Source organism: Rutidosis leptorrhynchoides, chromosome 8, assembly GCF_046630445.1.
Source record: "Rutidosis leptorrhynchoides isolate AG116_Rl617_1_P2 chromosome 8, CSIRO_AGI_Rlap_v1, whole genome shotgun sequence".
Lineage (NCBI taxonomy): Eukaryota > Viridiplantae > Streptophyta > Magnoliopsida > Asterales > Asteraceae > Rutidosis > Rutidosis leptorrhynchoides.
Window position 1 is genome coordinate 110,293,710 of NC_092340.1, and position 26,653 is coordinate 110,320,362.

At 31.1% G+C, this 26,653-nt stretch overlaps 2 protein-coding genes across 2 annotated transcripts in view; both read left to right on the forward strand.

The window, feature by feature from the left end:
- LOC139863735 (sphingoid long-chain bases kinase 2, mitochondrial-like) overlaps positions 1–22,065 on the forward strand; it is a 119,113-nt gene extending 97,048 nt beyond the window's left edge. The window contains exons 2-7 of the mRNA XM_071852340.1: positions 20,267–20,307; positions 20,420–20,504; positions 20,586–20,700; positions 20,796–20,918; positions 21,312–21,412; positions 22,044–22,065. Coding sequence (XP_071708441.1) covers positions 20,267–20,307; positions 20,420–20,504; positions 20,586–20,700; positions 20,796–20,918; positions 21,312–21,412; positions 22,044–22,065 — 487 coding nt within the window. The remainder of the gene's footprint in view (positions 1–20,266; positions 20,308–20,419; positions 20,505–20,585; positions 20,701–20,795; positions 20,919–21,311; positions 21,413–22,043) is intronic.
- Positions 22,066–22,108: 43 nt separating this feature from the next.
- Positions 22,109–24,628, forward strand: LOC139863736 (sphingoid long-chain bases kinase 2, mitochondrial-like). The gene is made up of 8 exons (XM_071852342.1): positions 22,109–22,140; positions 22,265–22,305; positions 22,418–22,502; positions 22,584–22,698; positions 22,794–22,916; positions 23,310–23,410; positions 24,224–24,254; positions 24,623–24,628. The coding sequence occupies exons 1-8, from the start codon at positions 22,109–22,111 to the stop codon at positions 24,626–24,628; spliced, it is 534 nt and encodes a 177-aa protein (XP_071708443.1).
- Positions 24,629–26,653: the final 2,025 nt, after the last annotated feature.

Sequence of the window (26,653 nt, forward strand, 5' to 3'; positions counted from 1 at the left end):
TATGTATGTATAATACGCGTATAAATATATATAATATTAATTTAAATCGTTATATATATTTAATGAAATAAAATATAAATATCGTTATATTTATTATACTGGTTAAGTAATGAGTTGTCAAAAGTGATTTTAGCTATTTATAAAAGTTATATACGTTTTAATAATAAAGTTCTTTTTAAACTGAAAACATCTTTGTACGTTTGAAAATAGATTAATAGAATATTATGGAAACCAATTCTCCACTAACTTTTGTCTAACTTTCGTAAATGACACTTTTTGTTTTTATTTATAAATAGCTTTACAAATTATTCTGAATATCGTTAAGAGGAATAGATTTTCTCAAATCATAGTGGACCTCTCAACAGAGACTTGTAATCATAATTCAATGTTTCTGATAATTCAATCATCTAATATATTTTTTTCGTCAAAAATCATATTGAAACAAATACGTTCATGTAAAGTATTATACGTTTAATACTTTATTAATATTCTTAAGTTATAATATATATATACATATACATATTTATTTATATATAACGGTTCGTGAATCGTCGGAATTTGGTCGAGGTTATAATGAATGTATGAACACAGTTTAAAATTCTTGAGATTTAACTTAACAAACTTTGCTTATCGTGTCTGAATAATATAAAGATTAAAGTTTAAATTTGGTCGGAAATTTCCGGGTCGTCACAGTACCTACCCGTTAAAGAAATTTCGTCCCCGAAATTTGATAGAGGTCATCATGACTAACAATGAGAATATTATTATAACGATTATAGATTTTTATCATGTTCAAGAAGAATGGATAAAATAATTCGATTACTCGAAGCGTATGAGTGAAGTTATCATAAATGAATGAAATAAGATAATAGTGATTCGTTGTATCTTTTGACGTCATCACGATTGATCTTCGAAAATAAAATCTTTGTAATCTATATTGGATTTGATTATTTGGAGATTAAGGAAATTATGATCCTCTTCGAATTAATGCGATAATCCATTTTGATTTCTCTGTCGGATATTTCACTATAAATTCACCTCATTTGTTTTCTTACAACTCACACCTTCTCAACTCATATTTTAAAGTATTTGTCAATATGCTTCATCCAGTGCTGATTCTTGATATACTCCTCACTTTCATATCTGTCGCTCTTCTTTTTCATCTGCCTCCAGAAGAATCTATTTACTTCTACTATACTCTTGGTTTTATAGTGTTTTTAGTTCTCCCGTGTCTTTATATTGCTATATGCATTGATATATACGGTTTGTGATTTCTGGGTTGTTGTTGGGTTTTATATCTTCCCTTATATTTCAAAGTCCTTGCTTCTTCTATAATCATTGTCATCCACAGTTAATGCTCTCTTCTATTTTTTATGATTTATACTCCCATTTCTAGTTCAGAGCTTTGTCCTTCCGTTTCTTCTTCTTGCGATTAAGCACCGCTTGTAATGGTCCAGAATTCGCAGATATAAATTTCGGAATGAACATTGTTAATGTTCTAGGAAGGAAATTGTAATGACACGATCTTGACTTGTCAAATTACCAGAATACCTCGGAAAAGGCCGAATCATCAAGAAATATTTTCTTGATATTTAGAGATCAAAGAGAATACAAGAGTCGTGTAACATAGCACATGATGAGGTTATGATCTGTGAATCATCATGTTTCATTTAGAAACTCAGCATGAATTACTGTAATATAATCACGTTGATCAAGTATCATTATATTATACTAACTCATGCTTCAGCTCCCAACACTTCTTCAAGAATTTTCCTATTTTAAACTCGAATGTTTCAGAATTTAGAAACTAAAATAGTTTCTTTTATGATATAATACAGATAGCGCGAAGAGGTAAATGATTTCAGATAAGAATAATTATAAAAATATCTTTAGAAGTATGGATGATATTTATAATGAAAGATACGATGATATCTTAGAATGTCTAATATCAGAGGATGATGAAGGATATTGTCCGCAAGGGTTTAGAGTCAGGAGCAAGGTATTTGTTAATGACTTCAGCAAGTACTGAATCATTTGGATTCTTTGAAGGCAGGTTCAGCCTTTGTGATTTGTCCACAGCCTCATTCATACTTTGCTCAATCCGTTTTCCAATTCCAAAGCTTCTCTTTTTCTGAGCTTTTCCAATATACTATCCTTTATCATCCAACTTTTTACTGTTAAGGTCGTTTACAGTTTTTGCTGCTTCATCAGCATTTTTCAAAATTTCGAGAACTGGTTCGCAGTTTAGGGTGTTTTTCAGAAATTTCTCATTCAAAGAATGTAAGTCTTGGAGGTAGACGTTGTGTGTATATGTAATTGTTGATGTAGACATGCTGCGAGGTTTCAAAATACTGATTGCTGATTCTCAATAATTGGTATGGCAATTTTTGTTATAAGGTACGAATGAGTATATGATAGGGTTTCGATAATTATAATGATTTTTTTTTTTGGAAAGTCAAAGATCAATGAATTTGTTGGTAAGTTTATTGCTAATGTGGTGAATATAAACGATTCCCCGGTAACGTTGGCGAAAGGGCAACGTATCTGTCGAGGTTATAATAAGACTGTTTTGATTGAGAAGTCGAAGATGACTTGCTGGAGCTGTGACAAAACTGTCTATTTTGAAACGGAATTGAAAAGTTATTTTAGCTAGTAAATGCCAAAGGGTCTAACACGGATACGTGTCGAACTATGACTTGGGTTTTGAGAGTTTTTCAGGTGTATAACTGTGGGTAACATGTAGTTGGATCATCATCTCAATTGTTCCTTAGTTGAAGTGTCTTCAGGAATTTCGAAGGGTTTGAGCACATATTGTAATCGTTAATACATATGATGTTCTAACACAGTTTTGAAGTCAAAGTATAGCTTTGAAAGATATAGGAATCTAAGAGTGATGATACTGGTTATATTTCGAATTGAATTATGCGATTTCAAAATCAGAATATGTAATTGAATTTGAATGAGTATGATTGTTTTGATTTATATGAAAGAATGGATATTGCTGTGAAAGTAAGGAGTATAGTTGATGATTGCTGAATCAGTTTCGAAAAATGTAATATATTAATTGTGAATTTATATATCTCTCGGGTATTACCTACTCGTTAAAAAAATTTTCACAATTAATATTTTGTACAAAAGAAGTTTATTACAGTCTTTATGAAAATATATGTGTATATTTTCTTTAGATGTAATATAGATTTAATGAGTTAATATTAAATTAAACTCATTTGTTTTATGGTTGGAACTAGAATTGAGTAATCCCTAAAACTTTTTAAATTGCATAAGTATTTCTTCAATAATATTGAAATTATGAATCATTACTTTGTTATTTGTTGGTTTTCGTGAAATTCTTGTGAACTTCGCAAGGTACGAATGATGTTATTTGAAAAGTTTCGAGTACATCGATGATGAAAGTGTAAAATCAAACATATATTATAATAATACACTTGATTTATTATGAATTGGAATTTTATTGAATTGAGACAGAGATTGAAATTAACGATGGTTAAGTTGCGGACGAAGGACGTACATCATTGCATATTTGTAATATGAATTAACTGAGTAGTTAAGATTCACACATAATAGCTTAGTACGGGAAGATTTATTATGGTTTAAAAATATACATATAAAATATACATATAAATCTTTCGATTGGAAATGAGTTAATACTTCATAACTCGTTGATACAATATATTTGTTGTTGATTCGTAATGATGTCCACAATGATTCTTGAACTGACAGAGTTTGTGATGTTACAGGTGCTGTTGATTCTGACGATACTGACGGCACTGACTGTGTTGATGATGCTACGGTCCTGTTGATGCTGTTAGTAAAACAATTCTAGCTTGTAAATCGTACACCATTTTCGATCAAAGTTTCTACTCTACCATCTCCGTTCACTCATCCGATTTACGGTCAGAATTAAATAATCTCTAAGATTTTGGAGATTACATAACTGCCGCATAGATATCTCTTCAATGAAGTTTATGAATTAATACTTCATCGTTTGTGGTTGTTGATATTCCTGGATATTTACAGGGCGTATGACATTGATGTTTGAGATACAGATTGTGATGTTGCGGTGTGGGATGTGGATGTTGTTGTTGGTGGTGGTGATGGTGGTGATGGTACTGTTGGTGTTGCTGATGGTGGTACTGTTTATGCTGCTGGTGCTGCTACTGGTGTTTATAACCTTTGCACCATATTCTCCAAAGCCACTACCCGAGCGCGAAGCTCGTTGACTTCTTCTATTACACCGGGGTGATTGTCGGTTCGGACGAGCGGATAAATAAAATCTAGAATTTGGTGTAGTATGTAATCGTGACGAGATACTCTAGAAATAAGAGAGAAAATGGTGTTTCGGATAGGTTCGCCGGTAAGTGCTTCAGGTTCTTCGCCAAGAGGGCAATGTGGTGGATGGAAGGGATCACCTTCTTCTTGTCTCCAATGATTAAGGAGGCTACGAACCCATCCCCAATTCATCCAGAATAGATGATGACTAATTGGTTGATCCATTCCGGTCACACTGCTTTCGGAACTTGAGTGGGATTCCATTTCGAAATCCGAGGGACTTGAACTAATGACGAATTCCATTTCGTACGATTGAATAAAGAATTTTTCGATATGAAATGATTTTCTGGCTATCGGGTGGTATTCTAATTATATAGAGCAAAAGGTTTCGTAGATTACGGAGGAATTTACGGAATATGTCAGGCAAAGTTAGAGTAACAGATACGCTAAGATATGAATTAGCAGATACGCTAAGATATGAATTTTGTCTATACACTATTCATGCAATCAATGCAATAAGATGTGTCTAGACTAAGAATGATAAGCAGGTAATTTCCGACAAGAATGATGAGTAAAACTTTTGAAATGCAGACACGGTCGAAGTCCAGACTCACTAATGCATCCTAACGACTATCAGTTAGACACACTAATGCAGACCTGGTTCGCTAAGACCACCGCTCTGATACCAACTGAAAGGACCCTTTCATATACATTATAAACGATTCATAATAGTTGATTACATAGCGGGGTATTTGACCTCTATATGATACATGTTACAAACATTGCATTCATTTTTAAAAGACAAACTTTTTTACAATGAAAGTTGACGGCATGCACACCATTTCATAATACATCCAACTATAATTGGCTTAATAATAATCTTGATGAACTCAATGACTCGAATGCAACGTCTTTCAAAATATGCCATGAATGACTCCAAGTAATATCCTTAAAATGAGCTAATGCACAGCGGAAGATTTCTTTAATACCTGAGAATAAACATGCTTTAAAGTGTCAACCAAAAGGTTGGTGAGTTCACAGGTTTATCATAACAATCATTTCAATATATTAATAGACCACAAGATTTCCGTTTATAAATATATGTACACTCGCAAGTGTATAAAAGTATTCTATAAGTTGTAGGCACCCGGTAACAAGCCTTAACGTTCATGTTTTACCCTCTGAAGTACACCAGATCAGGTGTGTTTAAAATAACCTCGAAGTACTAAAGCATCCCATAGTCAGGATGGGGTTTATCAGGCCCAATAGATCTATCTTTAGGATTCGCGCCTACCGTACATAGACAAGTAGTTTAATGTTACCAAGCTAAGGGTATATTTCTGGTTTAAACCCACGTAGAATTAGTTTTAGTACTTGTGCCTATTTCGTAAAACATTTATAAAAACAGCGCATGTATTCTCAGTCCTAAAAATATATATAAAAGGGAGCAAATGAAACTCACAATACTGTATTTCGTAGCAATTATGTATATGACGGCACTGAACAAGTGCAGAGTTTGTCTCGGATTCACGAACGTATCAATATTGAGATTCAATATTGCAGGAAAGTACGTAGACGCAACGGAGATGATAAACACTAGATTGACCTCACGAGCATACCTATGAACCATACCCATCACCTCCATAGCTATAACCCATAATTTCCTTAGCTTCGACTCATTCAAAAAAACTATTTTGAAATCACTCGGACAGCACTCCGTCGTAATATTTTATGTATACTAATAATATCTTGAAATAATACAAAGAAAATATATATATGTAATTCGATTGAGAGAGTTTAGAGAAATATATTTTCAAGTTTCTATGATATAATAAAACCTATTAAATTCTATTTATAATAGATTTTTAAATTATAAAAGTGAATTATTAAAGTATGAATTATTAAAGTGAATTATTAAAGTATGAATTATTAAAGTGAATTATTAAAGTATGAATTAATAAAGTGAATTATTAAAGTATGAATTATTAAAGTGAATTATTAAAGTATGAATTATTAAAGTGAATTATTAAAGTATGAATTATTAAAGTTAAAGTAAAGTAAAAGTAAAGTAAAGGTAAAGTTAAAGTATAGTAAAAGTATAAAAAACTATGTATGTATAATACGCATATAAATATATATAATATTAATTTAAATCGTTATATATATTTAATGAAATAAAATATAAATATCGTTATAATTATTATACTGGTTAAGTAATGAGTTGTCAAAAGTGATTCTAGATATTTATAAAAGTTATATACGTTTTAATAATAAAGATCTTTTTAAACTGAAAACGTCTTTGTACGTTTGAAAATAGATTAATAGAATATTATGGAAACCAATTCTCTACTAACTTTTGTCTAACTTTCGTAAATGACACTTTTTGTTTTTATTTATAAATAGCTTTACAAATTATTCTGAATATCGTTAAGAGGAATAGATTTTCTCAAATCATAGTGGACCTCTCAACAGAGACTATTAATCATAATTCAATGTTTCTGATAATTCAATCATTTAATATATATTTTTTTCGTCAAAAATCATATTGAAACAAATACGTTCGTGTAAAGTATTATACGTTTAATACTTTATTAATATTCTCAAGTTATAATATATATATATACATATACATATCTATTTATATATAACGGTTCGTGAATTGTCGGAATTTGGTCGAGGTTATAATGAATGTATGAACACAGTTTAAAATTCTTGAGATTTAACTTAACAAACTTTGCTTATCGTGTCTGAATAATATAAAGATTAAAGTTTAAATTTGGTCAGAAATTTCTGGGTCGTCACACTATGGTATCCCAAGATTACATAATATATTAGAATACATGTATAATACAATATAAGTTAGCTAGGATATGATTTGTATAGAATTGTTACAATATTTTCCGTAGCTACAACAATCATAAAATATCCAATCTTGTTTTACCCATAACTTCTTCGTTTTAAATCCGTTTTGAGTGAATCAAATTGCTATGGTTTCATATTGAACTCTATTTTATGAATCTAAACAGAAAAAGTATAGGTTTATAGTCGGAAATATAAGTTACAAGTCATTTTTGTAAGAGGTAGTCATTTCAGTTGAAAGAACGACGTCTTGATGACCATTTTGAAAAACATACTTCCACTTTGAGTTTAACCATGATTTTTGGATATAGTTTCATGTTCATAATAAAAATCACTTTTCCAGAAGAACAACTTTTAAATCAAAGTTTATCATAGTTTTTAATTATCAAACCCAAAACAGGCCGCGGTGTTACTACGACGGCGTATGTCCGGTTTAATGGTGTTTTTTCGTGTTTCCAGGTTTTAAATCATTAAGTTAGCATATCATATAGATATATAACATGTGTTTAGTTGATTTTAAAAGTTAAGTTAGAAAGATTAACTTTTGTTTGCGAACAAGTTTAGAATTAACTAAACTATGTTCTAGTGATTTGAAGTTTAAACCTTCAAATAAGGTAGTTTTATATATATGAAACGAATGATGTTATGAACATCATTACTACCTCAGGTTTTGTGGATAAACCTACTGGAAATGAGAAAAATAGATCTAGCTTCAAAAGATCCTTGGATGGCTTGAAAGTTCTTGAAGCAGAATCATGACACGAAAACAAGTTCAAGTAAGATTTTCACTCGAAATAAGATTGTTATTGAATCAAAGTTTGAATATGAGTATTACCTTGTATTAGAAAGATATCTTACTGTAAATAAAAAAGATTTCTTAAGGTTGGATGATCACTTTACAAGATTGGAAGTAAGCTAGCAAACTTGGAAGTATTCTTGATTTTATGAAACTAGAACTTATAGAATTTATGAAGAACACTTAGAACTTGAAGATAGAACTTGAGAGAGATCAATTAGATGAAGAAAATTGAAGAATGAAAGTGTTTATAGGTGTTTTTGGTCGTTGGTATATGGATTAGATATAAAGGATGTGTAATTTTGTTTACATGTAAATAAGTCATGAATGATTACTAATATTTTTGTAATTTTATGAGATATTTCATGCTAGTTGCCAAATGATGGTTCCCACATGTGTTAGGTGACTCACATGGGCTACTAAGAGCTGATCATTGGAGTGTATATACCAATAGTACATACATCTAAAAGCTGTGTATTGTACGAGTACGAATACGGGTGCATACAAGTAGAATTGTTGATGAAACTGAACGAGGATGTAATTGTAAGAATTTTTGTTAAGTAGAAGTATTTTGATAAGTGTATTGAAGTCTTTCAAAAGTGTATGAATACATATTAAAACACTACATGTATATACATTTTAACTAAGTCGTTAAGTCATCGTTAGTCGTTACATGTAAATGTTGTTTTGAAACCTTTAGGTTAACGATCTTGTTAAATGTTGTTAACCCATTGTTTATTATATCTAAAGAGATGTTAAATTATTACATTATCATGATATTATGATATATTAATATATCTTAGTATGATATATATACAGTTAAATTTTGCTACAACGATAATCGTTACATATATGTCTCGTTTCGAAATCATTAAGTTAGTAGTCTTGTTTTTACATATGTAGTTCATTGTTAATACACTTAATGACATGTTTACTTATCATTTATTATGATTAAACATAGTGTATTAATATCTTAATATGATTCATATGTATTTAGTAAGACGTTGTTATAACGATAATCGTTATATATACCGTTTCGAGTTTCTTAATTCAATAAACTCAATTTTATGTATATAACTCATTGTTAAAATACCTAATGAGATACTTACTTATCATAATATCATATTAACTATATATATATAATCATATATACATTATCATATAGTTTTTACAAGTTTTAACGTTCGTGAATCACCGGTCAACTTGGGTAGTCAATTGTCTATATGAAACCAATTTCAATTAATCAAGTCTTAACAAGTTTGATTGCTTAACATGTTGGAAACACTTAATCATGTAAATAACAATTTCATTTAATATATATAAACATGGAAAAGTTCGGGTCACTACAGTACCTACCCGTTAAATAAATTTCGTCCCGAAATTTTAAGCAGTTGGAGGTGTTGACGTATCTTCTGGAAATAAGTGCGGGTATTTCTTCTTCATCTGATCTTCTCATTCCCAGGTGAACTCGGGTCCTCTATGAGCATTCCATCAAACTTTAACAATTGGTATCTTGTTTTCCCTAAGTCTTTTAACCTCACGATCCATTATTTCGACGGGTTCTTCGACGAATTGAAGTTTTTCATTGATTTGGATTTCGTCTAACGGAATAGTGAGATCTTATTTAGAAAAACATTTCTTCAAATTTGAGACGTGGAAAGTGTTATGTACAGCCGCGAGTTGTTGTGGTAATTCAAGTCGGTAAGCTACTGGTCCGACACGATCAATAATCTTGAATGGTCCTATATACCTTGGATTTAATTTCCCTCATTTACCAAATCGAACAACGCCTTTCCAAGGTGCAACCTTAAGCATGACCATCTCTCTAATTTCAAATTCTATATCTTTTCTTTTAATGTCGGCGTAGCTCTTTTGTCGACTTTGGGCGGTTTTCAATCGTTGTTGAATTTGGATGATCTTCTCAGTAGTTTCTTGTATTATCTCCGAACCCGTAATCTGTCTATCCCCCACTTCACTCCAAAAAATTGGAGACCTGCACTTCCTACAATAAAGTGCTTCAAACGGCACCATCTCAATGCTTGAATGGTAGATGTTGTTGTAGGAAAATTCTGCTAACGGTAGATGTCGATCCCAACTATTTCCGAAATCAATAACACATGCTCGTAGCATGTCTTCAAGCGTTTGTATTATCCTTTTGCTCTGCCCATCAGTTTATAGATGATAGGCATTACTCATGTCTAGATGAGTTCCTAATGCTTGCTGTAATCTCTGCCAGAATCTTGAAATAAATCTGCCATCCCTATCAGAGATAATAGAGATTGGTATTCCATGTCTGCAGACGACTTCCTTCAAATACAGTCGTGCTAACTTCTCCATCTTATCATCTTCTCTTATTGGCAGGAAGTATGCTGATTTGGTGAGACGATCAACTATTACCCAAATAGTATCAAAAACACTTGCAGTCCTTGGCAATTTAGTGATGAAATCCATGGTAATGTTTTCCCATTTCCATTCCGGGATTTCGGGTTGTTGAAGTAGACCTGATGGTTTCTGATGCTCAGCTTTGACATTAGAACACGTCAAACATTCTCCTACATATTAAGCAACATCGGCTTTCATACCCGGCCACCAAAAATGTTTCTTGAGATCCTTGTACATCTTCCCCATTCCAGGATGTATTGAGTATCTTGTTTTATGAGCTTCTCTAAGTACCATTTCTCTCATATCTCCAAATTTTGGTACCCAAATCCTTTCAGCCCTATACCGGGTTCCTTCTTCCCGAATATTAAGATGCTTCTCCGATCCTTTGGGTATTTCATCCTTTAAATTTCCCTCTTTTAAAACTCCTTGTTGCGCCTCCTTTATTTGAGTAGTAAGGTTAGTGTGAATCATTATATTCATAGCTTTTACTCGAATGGGTTCTCTGTCCTTTCTTCTCAAGGTGTCGGCTACCACATTTGCCTTCCCCAAGTGATAACGAATCTCAAAGTCGTAATCGTTCAACAATTCAATCCATCTGCGCTGCCTCATGTTCAGTTGTTTCTGATTAAATATGTGTTGAAGACTTTTGTGGTCGGTATATATAATACTTTTGACCCCATATAAGTAGTGCCTCCAAGTCTTTAATGCAAAAACAACCGCGCCTAATTCCAAATCATGCGTCGTATAATTCTGCTCATGAATCTTTAATTATCTAGACACATAAGTAATTACTTTCGTTCGTTGTATTAATACACAACCGAGACCTTGCTTTGAGGCATCACAATATATCACAAAATCATCATTCCCTTCAGGTAATGACAATATAGGTACCGTAGTTAACTTTTTCTTTAACAATTGAAACGCTTTTTCTTGTTCATCTTTCCATTCAAATTTCCTCCCTTTATGCGTTAATGCAGTCAAGGGTTTTGCTATTTTGGAAAAATCTTGGATGAATCTCCTGTAATAACCAGCTAGCCCTAAAAATTGGCGTATGTGTTTCGGAGTTTTCGGGGTTTCCCACTTTTCAACGGTTTCAATCTTTGCTGGATCCACCTGAATACCTTCTTTGTTCACTATATGACCGAGGAATTGAACTTCTTCAACCAAAATGCACACTTTGAAAACTTAGCGTACATTTTTTCTTTTCTCAGCAACTCTAGCACTTTTCTCAAATGTTCATCGTGCTCTTGATCATTCTTCGAGTAAATAAGTATGTCATCGATGAAAACAATGACAAACTTGTCAAGATATGGCCCACACACTTAGTTCATGAGGTCCTTGAACACAGCTGGTGCGTTAGTCAATCCAAACGGCATAACCATAAACTCGTAATGACCGTAACACGTCCTAAAAGCAATCTTCGGAATGTCATCCTCTTTCACCCGCATTTGGTGATATCCAGAACGTAAATCGATCTTCGAATAAACCGATGAGCCTTGTAGTTGATCAAATAAGTCGTCGATTCTCAGTATTGGGTAATGGTTCTTGATGGTAAGTTTGTTCAACTCTTGGTAGTCGATACACAACCTGAATGCACCATCTTTCTTCTTGACAAACAGAACAGGGGCTCCCCATGGTGATGTACTTGGTCGAATGAAACCACGCTCTAAAATTTCCTGTAACTGACTTTGTAATTCTTTCATTTCGCTGGGTGCGAGTCTGTATGGAGCACGAGCTATTGGTGCAGCTCCTGGTACAAGGTCTATTTGAAATTCAACGGATCGATGTGGGGGTAATCCCGGTAATTCTTTCGGAAATACATCGGAAAATTCTTTTGCGACGGGAACATCACTGATGTTCTTTTCTTTAGGTTTAACTTCCTCGATGTGTGCTAGAATGACGTAACAACTTTTCTTATTAGTTTTTGTGCCTTCAAACTACTAATAAGATTTAACTTCGCATTGTTCTTTTCTCCGTACACCATTAAAGGTTTTCCTTTTTCACGCATAATGCGAATCGCATTTTTGTAACAAACGACCTCTGCTCTTACCTTCTTCAACCAGTCCATGCCAATTATTACATCAAAACTTCCTAACTCGACTGGTATTAAATCAATCTTAAACGTTTCATCACCCACTTTAATTTATCTATCTCGACATATATTATCTGCTGAAATTAATTTACCATTTGCTAATTCGAGTAAAAATTTATTATCCAAAGGCGTCAATGGGCAACTTAATTTAGCACAAAATTCTCTACTCATATAGCTTCTATCCGCACCCGAATCAAATAAAACATAAGCAGATTTATCGTCAATAAGAAACGTACCCGTAACAAGCTCCGGGTCTTCCTGTGCTTCTGCCGCATTAATATTGAAAACTCTTCCACGGCCCTGCCCATTAGTATTCCCCTGATTCGGGCAATTTAGAATAATGTGGCCTGGTTTTCCACATTTATAACAAACAGCGTTGGTATTACTTGTTCCGACACTATTCGTTCCAGCATTACTTGTTCTGACACTATTTGTTCCTTTAGTTCTGTTAAACTTTGGTCCGTAGACCTCACACTTTGTCGCGCTATGACCATTTCTTTTACACCTGTTGCAAAATGTCGTGCAAAACCCCTGATGATTTTATTCACACCTATGACATGGTTGTTTTTGGTTTTTGTTGCTGTTGTTGTTATTGAGGTTGTTGTTGGGATTGTTATTGTTGTTGAAACGGTTGTTGTAGTTGTTGTTATTGTTGGGATGTTTGTTGTAGTTATTGTTAGGATTGCAGTTATTGTTGCGATTGTTGTTGCGGTTATTGGGATAGTTGTTGCGATTGTGGTTGTAATTGTTATTGTTGTTGTACTGGTGACTCTTGTCACCATTTTCCTCCTACTTCCTCTTGAGTTGTTTCGTGTTGGCTTCTTCGGCCGCCTGCTCTTTAATTCTTCCCTCAATATGATTTATGAGTTTATGAGCCATTCGACTTGCCTTTTGTATGGAAGCGGGCTCGTGTGAACTTACATCTTCTTGAATACTTAGTGGTAACCCTTTTACAAACGCGTCGATCTTCTCTTCTTCATCTTCGAACGCTCCCGGACACAATAGGCACAACTCCGTGAATCGTCGTTCATACGTGGTAATGTCGAACCCTTGTGTTCGTAACTCTCTAAGCTCTACCTTGAGCTTATTGACTTCGTTTCTAGGACGGTACTGCTCGTTCATCAATTGCTTGAATGACGACCACAGTAGTGCGTAAGCAGCATTTTGTCCTACCTGTTCATGATAGGTGTTCCACCACATTAATGCAGTACCTATGAAGGTATGCGTAGCGTACTTAACTTTGTCCTCTTCAGTACACTTACTTATGGCAAACACCGATTCGACTTTCTCGGACCACCGTTTCAATCCAATTGGTCCTTTGGTTCCATCAAATTCCAAAGGTTTGCAGGCAGTGAATTCTTTGTAGGAGCATCCTACACGATTTCTTGCGCCATTAGCTGCATTGCTAGATTCAGAGTTATTGTTGGTATGTAGCGCAGCTTGTACTGCGGCTATGTTTGCAGCAAGAAAGGTACAAAATTCCTCTTCGCTCATATTCATGGTGTGTCGAGTAGTCGGTGCCATTTCCTTCAAAATAGCCAACTGAATTGAGTTAATCATACAGAATATTAAGAGTAGTCAATAGTATTTCGTAGCATAATATGAACTCATTTATAAAAGCTTTTTCTTCATATTAGCGTTTTATAAGTTTAAATTCGGGTACTACCTACCCGTTAAGTTCATACTTAGTAGCTAATATACAATTCAACTACTACAATTTCATATGAAAAACTGATTATAATAAAATATCACATATAAATATTCTTCAAACTTACAACATCGCTATATTACATATAACATGAAATATAGTACACTTTAATACATGACAGTTTTGAAGATAAATCTAGTTAATACGCAAGTTGTTCAGCAAAGGAAATAAAGACACGTAATTTAAAAGTCCAGAAACAAGTCATGCATTCTGGTTTTACTAAGACGACTTCCCATCCTTGGTCTTGTGGAAAATAACAGTTATGACCATTGGCTAGGCAGCATGTTGTAATGTCGTCAAAAGGATGAGGGTTTCGTAATATCCAACAGCCCCGTAATAATCTAAAAACCTTGTTTCTCACCCCAACTACTGAATCCGTCACTTGTAGGAAGGTTTTATCTAAAAGCTGCAATCCGATGTTCTTTTTCTCACTTTGGTAAGAAGCAAACATCACTAACCCGTAAGCATAACATGCTTCTTTATGTTGCATGTTAGAAGCTCTTTCTAATTCACGAAATCCTATGTTGGGATATGTTGAGTCAAAATAGGTTCTTAACCCGTAGCGTAAAATTGCATTTGGGTTCCCCGCATTTAACGCTTTAAATAAAACACAGCGTAACTTTCTCCCCAATGTGATATACCCCACCTATCAAAGGAAAGCCTTTTATAAACTAAGGCATTTCTGGAAAGTCTTTCAAATGTTTGACAAGTTAATTTTGCCATAATTAATTGTGCTGATGAATTCTGACAGACTCTAGACAAGATTTCCTCAATCATATCCTCTGGTAGATCTTCTAAAATATTCGGTTGTCTACCCTTAACGTCCATTTTGTTTTTATACTGTAAAATAGACAAGGATTAGATTCGTAAAAGATAATTAACAAACAATACAAGCAATTTTTACATAGAACATAAAAGTACAAGCACAATACAATACATATAATACACAACATGATTACAACCCTCTAATCTGAATCACTGGTTTCTTCTTCTTCGGACTTGGTTCATTTTCCTAGTTTTCTAGGAATATATGGTGTTCCTCTAATACGAGCCGTCATTTTCCATGATGGTTTAGAAAAACCTGGTGGTTTAGAGGTTCCCAGGTCATTGTTACATTTTAGAAAATACGGATGTTGTCGATACATATAAAGTTCATCGGGGTTGGAATCGGGTTTCTCTATTTTATACCTTTTTCCTTATTATTTTCTTTCGCTTTATTACATTGGGTCGAGGTAATTTCTATAACATCATCGGAATCCTCATCGGGATCCGATTCATCGAAAAATTAGTAATCTTCCCAATATTTTGCTTCCTCAACGGAAACACCATTGACCATTATTAACTTTGGTCCGTTGGTTGAGAATTTTCTTTTTTTTAATCGATTTACTATAGGTATCAATATTTCTTCCTCCGGAACCTCTTCTTCTTTCGGTTCCTCCTCTTCCGGTTCCTCTTCTTCAGGTTCCTCTTCGAAAATTTGTGAATCTTCCCAAAATATATTCGACTCTTCATTATTATTAGGTGAATCAATGGGATTTGTACTAGTGGTAGACATATATCACACAATATCAAACACAATAAGAGGTTAATATATCACATAATATTTACATGTTAATAATATATAGTTTCCAACAAAAGTGTTAAGCAATCGTTTTTAAAGAAAACACGGTCGAAGTTCAGACTCACTAATGTATCCTAACAAACTCGATATGACACACTAATGCAAATTTCTGGTTCTCTAAGACCAACGCTCTGATACCAACTGAAATGTCCCATTCATATTGATTATAAACGTTCCATATTAATTGATTTCGTCGCGAGGTTTTTGACCTCTATATGAGACGTTTTTCAAAGACTGCATTCATTTTTAAAACAACCATAACCTTTATTTTATCTATAAAGGTTTAAAAAGTATTACTTAGATTATCAAATAATGATAATCTAAAATATACCGTTTACACACGACCATTACATAATGGTTTACAATAAGAATATATTACATCAAAAATAAGTTTCTTGAATGCAGTTTTTACATAATATCATACAAGCATGGACTCCAAATCTTGTTCTTATTTTAGTATGCAACAGCGGAAGCTCTTAATAATCACATGAGAATAAACATGCTTAAAACGTCAACAAAAATGTTGGTGAGTTATAGGTTTAACTTATATATTATTGATAATGCTAAAAACGAACATATATTTCATAGCATTATCCTTCAAGAAAGACAAGCTTTTAATTGCAATTGTTCTATTTACAAGTGATATTCGTTTAAATAATAAAAGGTTAAGACAAAAGACAGATTCGACGATTTGAAGGTGCAAACGTCCAAAATGCTCAAACGTACAAGTTATAATCCAAGTGGTTCAATTTATTGATGAATAACGTCTAAAAATGACAAGAGTACAAGCCGCGAAACATAAAATACAAGATATCCAAGCATACGAAAAGGCGTTCGAAAATCCGGAACTGAGACATGAACCAACTATCAACGTACGACTCAACGGAGCTAAAATTACAAGTCAACTATGCTCAAGAATATAATATAATATTTAAATAATTTATAATAATAATAATAATAATAATAATAATATAATAATAATAATATCGATCACGAGAAATGAAAGTTGATAAATTAATAATTTTAATAAGCAAGTTGATTGAAGCCACCAGACAATTTGATTCAAATTCAACTTCAAAACAGTTCAAACATATGGCCTATAAATAGAGATGCATTTCACGGAGTGAACGGACACCTTCAACTCTCTTTTCATTTCCTTCTTCTGTAAACATAAATATATATTTATATTATAATTTTAATTTAAGTTAATTTTAATAATAAAGTTATGGTTTAGTTAGGTTATTGTAAGAAATGTTTGACGGGTTTTAAAGTTGAAATTCTGTCCGTGTAACGCTACGCTATTATTAATCATTGTAAGTTATGTTCAACCTTTTTAAATTAATGTCTCGTAGCTAAGTTATTATTATGCTTATTTAAGCCGAAATAATCGTGATGTTGGGCTAAAATATTAAAGACGGGGTAATTGGGCTTTGTACCATAATTGGGGTTTGGACAAAAGAACGACACTTGTGGAAATTAGACTATGGGCTTGATGTGCGTAGAGGTGTATACAAAATAGTATTAATTTTTACTACAAAATACTATTAAATACTATACATTTTTATACAAGTTATTTATTTATTTATAGAGTGGATATACTTAAACCTTGCTACAACACTTATATGCAGTGTACCTAATCGTACAGTAGTGTAGTTTTTAGTAAGTCTGGTTCGTCCACAGGGAACTTTAGTCAAGTTTAACGCTATATTTTTAAAACTATATTTGTAAAAATAGAAAAATACATATAAATATAAGTAGTATTATTATTATGAAAGGGGGTTTTTACCGTTTAATGACCGGTTTGTCGATTTTAAAACTTTAGTCGCAGTTAAAACCTAATGTAAAATATTAAATATATAAAAGACTTAATTTAAAGCGTAAAGTAAATAACGATAATGAAATTGCGATAAATAAAAGTGTGTAAAGTAAATGACAATAAATAAAGTTGCGATAATTAAAAAGTACGATAATTAAAATAACAATAAATTAAAGTGCGATAATTAAAAGTGCAATTAACTATGAAATAAAGGAAATTAAATATGAAATAAAGGAATTATGCTTATTTAAACTTCCGTAATCATGATGTTCGACGTGTTGTTTTTAGTTTAGTACCATGGGTTAATTGTCCTTTGTCCTGGATTATTTGATATGTCCATACGGTTTTGTCCATAATAGTCCATCAGTCATAAATATAAAGTGCGAGAGTCTTCGTCAAATTATCCTTATACCCGAAGTCAAATATTCCAACTAATTGGGGATTCGAATTGTAACAAGGTCTTAATACTTTGTTTAATGAATACACCAGGTTATCGACTGCGTGTAATCCAAGGTTTTATTACTTTGTTAACAATTACACCAATTACCCTTGAATGTAATCCACCCCTGTTTTAACTAGTCCATTAACTATTAATCCAGTCCCGTATCCGGTAAAATGAACAATTATTGATATTTATAGATATCCCGCCCACCGTGCTTAGTCAAGCGTATGTGGTTATTTATAAATACGTCAAATTATAAGTCTATATATTAAATCAACGAGGTATCATTTAGTTAATATAAAGCCCATTAATAGCCCATAGTCTAATTTCCACAAGTGTCGTTCTTTTGTCCAAACCCCAATTATGGTACAAAGCCCAATTACCCAATCTTTAATATTTTAGCCCAACATCAAGATTACTTCGGCATTAAATAAGCATAATAATAACTTAGCTACGAGACATTAATTTAAAAAGGTTGAACATAACTTACAATGATTAAAAATAGTGTAGCGTTGCAGGGACAGAATTTCGACTTACACCCTTACAACATTCGCTAACATACCCTTATTACTATAATTTAAAATTAAAATTGAAATTAAAATTAAAATATAATATATATATATATATATATATATATATATATATATATATATATATATATATATATATATATATATATATATATATATATATATATATATATATATAAGACTCGCCGAAAACTGATACCCGGGGCTCAAGTTATGACCCGATGAACTTGTAATTAAAACTTATGGTTATAACATCTAACTTATGATATAAAATAATGATTTTCATTATCATTAAATTACTTATGATATAAAAGTGATTAATTAAATTTAGGACTTATGATATACATATTTATTATATCTTTATTGATTACATTTTTATTAATGAAACTTTTAATTAAACTTATGATTAAAAATACTTTTATTATTAATGGAAAATACTTATGGTAAGTATTAAACTTATGTTATGAGATTATTATAATAAGACTTATAATAAAGATTAATTAATTATTTAATTATTATATGGCTTAGTTATTATTTAATTATAATTCAATAATTAAATACTTATGACTTAATAATTTTAATTAAAACTTATGGTATAATTAATAATTCATTATTAATTAATAATACTTATGATATGATAAAAAAATTATTATTAATTAATAATACTTATGTTATGATTAATATTTAATTAATTAATTAAATACTTATGTTATATGAATTATATCATTTCAACTTATGTTAATGGATTAATTAAAACGTTAAAATTATCATTTTATCAAAAATTATCATTTCTTAACATTAACACTATCATTTTTATTAATATTTAGCATTTTTATTATTATTATTATTATTATTATTATTATTATTATTATTATTATTATTATCATTATTATTACTTTTATTATTATTATTATTATTATTATTATTATTATTATTATTATTATTATTATTATTATTATTATTATTGTTATTATTATTATTAATAATATTATTATTATGATTACTACTTTTATATTAACAATATTATTATAACAAATAAATATTTTCTATATAAGAGTATATATATTACAACTACTATACATATAATTATATATAATAAGATTATTTATATAAGTATTTACATATAACAAATTATTGATTTTAAATATAATATTAAACTATATAAACATTAACTATTTTAAATGTATACAAATTAAATATATAAGATATATAATTTAAGATATAATATATGAATTTATTTGATTACAATTATATGTGTTAATATATATATATATATATATATATATATATATATATATATATATATATATATATATATATATATATATATATAACATGATCTAAGGATGGTGTAACATCTCATTGTGTACTAATGACAATGGGTTATAAGTATATTTTCAAACTACTAACTTAAGTTTTCAAAACGATAACTATACGTAACATTCTTTGATATATATACTTATAATCTATAATGCTTATACATGTATCGTATATATAATGTATTTAATCACTTTTTAAGGACTTAAATACATAAAACAATATAAGTATATTCACAAAATATAGCTATATTTGAATTCTCGTTCCGTTTCCTCAAGATTTCTATACGTATATCTAGGGTATATGTACCCGTATCATACCCAGCTTCTATATGTATTTACTATTGGTATATACACATCAAATCAACATCCTAATCAACAAAATATAGATCATTTTTTTTTTTACTTTGTTAGGACAAATGATCCTGTTGACGCCATTGAACGCTTAGTTAAAGGTTGTGAATATTTTGTTCCTGGTAGTGTAGTACCTATAGTGTTTGGAGAGTATGATTTCCTATCACTGAGTATTTAATCATTTCGGATTTTTGAGATGAAAGCGTTCTGTAGGGTCTAGGTCACGGATTGATATTGGGGTAATCACTAAAGAAGGTGGAGATTTGCACTACTTCATAAATGTTGCAGATATTCATCTGTAAGCATACCACCTTTAGAAATTATGAGAACAATATTCAATTTGGGGTAGTACAAATGATTATCTTAAATGAACTTTCAGGAGTGCAAAAGCAGGTTATCATGCATCTAGATACAAAAGATTTGGGAAGTTGTGCTATGTTATTGGTGCTCTGCAAGCCTTTTTTGGGCATCACAACCAGGATCTAAAGATCAGAGTCAGTACTTCGCTTCACTTTAATTAATTGTACTTCATTTTCCTTTTTACCCTGCTGGCCTTTGTTCAGTTATGATATGATATGATTTATTTTAGGTTAACGACGGGGAGTGGGAAGTATATCCCAAAGTAACAGCTCTCTGCATTGGGAATGGACAATTCTTTGGTGGTGGAATGAGGATAACTCCTAATGCCCACCCTTCAAGTGGAAACTTCGAGGTGCAATTTAGACTTCGTTTCATATACTTTAGACGTGTCAATATGGGCAGGCCTAAAGGGTTGGGTTGACCCACATACACTTTTTTGTTCATATGTTTAAAGTATTAATATTGAAATGTAAGTTGTGATTACCAGAACAATATTCATTTTGAATAAAAAGATGTTGGAAGTTATATTATATGCATTATTATGGTAGACTTTGGGCAAGTTACGACCTGTTTGACTTGTTCAACCCATTCCCCATTCAGGCTTGTTTAAATTTTCCCTTACCCAAATCGAGTCATTCATAAGTAAATGGATTGATATTGCTACCCATATACTTGTGGAAACTTTGCCTGTAATACCTGGATAACTTTAACTCTGCAGTTAATGTTGGTTTTTGTCTCGTATCAGGTGGTGACCCTTCAGGATTTTAAATGGTACGACTTCAATCTAAAACTACATAGGCTGTACAGCGGAACTCATTTGTTGGTGGATAATGTCTTGTCAAGAAGGTATTCACTCTTTAGAAGTCAGCTTTATCCTCAATTATCATTATCATTATTGTTATTGAAAAGCCCTAGCTTTTGTGAGTGGTATGTTTCCCATACTGTCGTGGTCTAACAAAAGTCTTGATCACACTTCATCAAAATCAAAAATCTAGAACTCCTTAATTTAGGTATCGTCATCTAATAACAACATATGTATAGCCAGTTATCCTTTAATTAGAACTGATAACATTTTGTGTCCACAAATTATGATTGATCATTATTTTAATTAATTTATGAATAATTTCTTATCAATTTGAAATCTATTAGACAAGATAGTTGAAGTGTAGGATTACAGTGTAGGGTTATATTATGTAAATGTATATTCTGTATATACACCTCTCTTGTATCTGTATTAGACACACAAATAACACACATAAGTTATAGTTCAACTATCTTGTCTAATAAAAGCTATAATCAAAATAATAATTTTTCTTTTCTCAACACATTAGGAGGTTCTATATTGTTTTTAGCTTTTTAAAAATAGAATCTTTTACCCATCTGACCTGCAAGAGATGAATTATTACTCAAATCAACCTTTCAATAAGTAAACAGATTAAAATTGTAATGTCTAGCTATACGCTGAACCTTTTATTAGGTATGAAAATTTTGATGGATAATTAGATGACTAAGAAAATAATGCAAGTTTCACGAAATGATTAAATGAATTCAGATTTACATGGTACATATAGAGGGTGAGCTTGTATAACTTAATATAGCCAAATGTTCAAATGAGAACCATAAATTTGATTTTAAGTTGTACATTAACAACATCAATCACCAGCTTAATATAGATCATTTTTTTTTTTACTTTGTTAGGACAAATGATCCTGTTGACGCCATTGAACGCTTAGTTAAAGGTTGTGAATATTTTGTTCCTGGTAGTGTAGTACCTGTAGTGTTTGGAGAGTATGATTTCCTATCACTGAGTATTTTATCATTTCGGATTTTTGAGATGAAAGCGTTATGCAGGGTCTAGGTCACGGATTGATATTGGGGTAATCACTAAAGAAGGTGGAGATTTGCACTACTTCATAAATGTTGCAGATATTCATCTGTAAGCATACCACCTTTAGAAATTATGAGAACAATATTCAATTTGGGGTAGTACAAATGATTATCTTAAATGAACTTTCAGGAGTGCAAAAGCAGGTTATCATGCATCTAGATACAAAAGATTTGGGAAGTTGTGCTATGTTATTGGTGCTCTGCAAGCCTTTTTTGGGCATCACAACCAGGATCTAAAGATCAGAGTCAGTACTTCGCTTCACTTTAATTAATTGTACTTCATTTTCCTTTTTACCCTGCTGGCCTTTGTTCAGTTATGATATGATATGATTTATTTTAGGTTAACGACGGGGAGTGGGAAGTATATTCCAAAGTAACAGCTCTCTGCATTGGGAATGGACAATTCTTTGGTGGTGGAATGAGGATAACTCCTAATGCCCACCCTTCAAGTGGAAACTTCGAGGTGCAATTTAGACTTCGTTTCATATACTTTAGACATGTCCATATGGGCGGGCCTAAAGGGTTGGGTTGACCCACATACACTTTTTTGTTCATATGTTTAAAGTATTAATATTGAAATGTAAGTTGTGATTACCAGAACAATATTCATTTTGAATAAAATGATGTTGGAAGTTATATTATATGCATTATTATGGTAGACTTTGGGCAAGTTACGACCTGTTTGACTTGTTCAACCTATTCCCCATTCAGGCTTGTTTAAATTTTCCCATACCCAAATCGAGTCATTCATAAGTAAATGGATTGATATTGCTACCCATATACTTGTGGAAACTTTGCCTGTAATACCTGGATAACTTTAACTCTGCAGTTAATGTTGGTTTTTGTCTCGTATCAGGTGGTGACCCTTCAGGATTTTAAATGGTACGACTTCATTCTGAAACTACATAGGCTGTACAGCGGAACTCATTTGTCGGTGGATAATGTCTTGTCAAGAAGGTATTCACTCTTTAGAAGTCAGCTTTATCCTCAATTATCATTATCATTATTGTTATTGAAAAGCCCTAGCTTTTGTGAGTGGTATATTTCCCATACTGTCGTGGTCTAACAAAAGTCTTGATCACACTTCATCAAAATCAAAAATCTAGAACTCCTTAATTTAGGTATCGTCATCTAATAACAACATATGTATAGCCAGTTATCCTTTAATTAGAACTGATAACATTTTGTGTCAACAAATTATGATTGATCATTATTTTAATTAATTTATGAATAATTTCTTATCAATATGAAAGCTATTAGACAAGATAGTTGAAGTGTAGGATTACAGTGTAGGATTATATTATGTAAATGTATATTCTGTATATACACCTCTCTTGTATCTGTATTAGACACACAAATAACACACATAAGTTATAGTTCAACTATCTTGTCTAATAAAAACTATAATCAAAATAATAATTTTTCTTTTCTCAACACATTAGGAGGTTCTATATTGTTTTTAGCTTTTTAAAAATAGAATCTTTTACCCATTTGACCTGCAAGAGATGAATTATTACTCAAATCAACCTTTCAATAAGTAAACAGATTAAAATTGTAACGTCTAGCTATACGTTGAACCTTTTATTAGGTATGAAAATTTTGATGGATAATTAGATGACTAAGAAAATAATGCAAGTTTCACGAAATGATTAAATGAATTCAGATTTACATGGTACATATAGAGGGTGAGCTTGTATAACTTAATATAGCCAAATGTTCAAATGAGAACCATAAATTTGATTTTAAATTTTTGACTTTACATTGTTGTAGTTGCTTCTTTTCATTAATATGGTTCCACAATGTAGTGCATTATATATATATATATATATATATATATATATATATATATATATATATATATATATATATATATATATATATATAAATAATAAGATATAAATAATTAAGGATAATTTAAAAGGAAGCTATATATATAAATATATATAATCATGTTAATGTTGTATTATGTATGAAAAGTATAAATAGTAAATATTCAATAAAAGTTATTATATAAGATACTCTATGATTATCAAATATTACATAAGTATAATACATATATATATAATATAAGTATAAATATAGTTGTTATGATAATATTATCATTACTTTCAGTAATAATATCAATATCAATACTGGTATTATTAATATTATTTTAATTATAATTTATAGATGTAAAGTTGATATAGGTTAAGTGTTATATTATTATTATCATTAATATTATTATTATCATTAATAATATTAATATTATTATAATAGTATTATGAGTTACATTATTGTTACCATTTTTTTTATAGTAATATCATTATTATTATTTAATATTATTATAATTATTATTAAAATAATTATTATCAGTGTTGTTATTAATATTTATGAGAAAATAATACATTTTATTGTTATTAACATTAATAATATTATTATTATCATTTTTATAATTATTATTATCATTGCTATTATTTACTATTAGTATTGATATAATTATTATTAATAGTATTATTATTAATATATTTATTAATTATTAATATTAATTAAATATAAAATATGAAAAACAGAATTTGTACTAACATACCCTTATTATTAGAATTTAAAATTAAAATTAAAATTAAAATTAAAATATAATATATATATATATATATATATATATATATATATATATATATATATATATATATATATATATATATATACACGTGAGAGAGAGAGAGAGAAGAAGATATATAAAACTGGCCAAAACACGCGAAATTTATAGATGTGGCCTGATACTTGGGGCCATGCGATCGCATGGTTTTTACTCTTCCAGGCCATGCGATCGCATGGCCAGCTGGGGGAGTTCACATGTCTTTGTTTTCTTTCTTGCCGACGGTATTTAATATAATATATAATATATAAATAATTTATAGAATTATTTAAATATTATATTATATTTGTTTGCATAGTTGACTTGTAATTTTCAGTCCGTTGCGTCGAGCGTTGAGAGTTGACTCTGGTCCCGGTTCCGAATTTTCGAACGTCCTTGCGTACAATTTAATATCTTGTATTTTGCGTTTTGCGTCTTGTACTCTTGTAATTTCGAGACGTTTCTCATCAATAATTTGAACCACTTTGACTGCACTTTGTACTTTTGAGCTTTTTGGTCGTTTGCATCTTCAATTCATCGAATCTGTCTTTTGTCTTCACCTTTTATTATTTAAACGAATATCACTTGTAAATAGAACAATTGCAACTAAAAGCTTGTCTTTCTTGAGGGATAATGCTATGAAATATATGTTCGTTTTTAGCATTATCAAATATTCCCACACTTGAGCGTTGCTTGTCCTCAAGCAATGTAGTCTTGAAATAAAAATACTAGAATCACTTCTTTACTCTTCACACTTTCTACATCAGTGATTTCTATACGGGGGTATGAACAATGGTAGTAACGATGTGGTTTACAGTCCCACATGACTATGAAAATTTAGATCCTTAAGGAAATTAGATCTTTATGAAAACATTTGATCTTTTGAAAATTCATTCTAGCTTTTACCCTAGATAAGTTTTCCGGAATAACCCTTCACCGGTGTTTGCAAAATGTTTTTGTGGGTTTGGTGGGTTTCAGATTTGAAAATTTTAGCTCAAAACTTATGGTTTTGTGTCACCCACTTGCTAAACTTGTATTAGGAAAGCAACACGTCCAGTATACTTGCTCCGTATATTACCTTTAGGTAAACTACCATCCGGTTGTAAAGAAAAGCGTTGAACAAGCAACTGTTAAGGCAATGTCCCATGACATCCTTTTAATTATAGTCTATAACGTGTCGGATGCAGTTACTATCCTTTGTAGGAGCAATAGTAAAGCTCACCCTTTGGTTTTTTCGGTCTGGCACAAAGTCCTGTCTTTGACCATGCTATGCAACCACCGTTCTTACGGCTGACACCCGATTTGGTTCAGGTGACCTAATGAATTCCAGGTGAATTCCTAGGATTTTACGTTCAATGGTAATGAACGCATTGAAAATAGGTTTTCAGAAAATAAATCGGTTTTAATTTTGATCAAAATATTTTCTCGTTCAAGCTTGAGTTTAGATATCATCGAATTCCATGGGTTTGTAATTCTCAATCTTTAAAAGTCAATCTCAAGGATTGAGTAATATCAGTCTTAAAAGCTGATTTTTTGATCTTTAAGGAGATTATCCTTTCTGGGGGTCTGATTCATTAGTCTTATCA

Excerpts from the sequence above, each read along its gene's own strand:
- LOC139863736 (XM_071852342.1), top strand. The coding sequence starts at position 22,109 with ATGAATTCAGATTTACATGGTACATATAGAGG. Across the intron at positions 22,699-22,793 it reads ACCAGGATCTAAAGATCAGA|GTTAACGACGGGGAGTGGGA; the intron begins GTCAGTACTTCG and ends GATTTATTTTAG. Across the intron at positions 22,917-23,309 it reads CTTCAAGTGGAAACTTCGAG|GTGGTGACCCTTCAGGATTT; the intron begins GTGCAATTTAGA and ends GTCTCGTATCAG.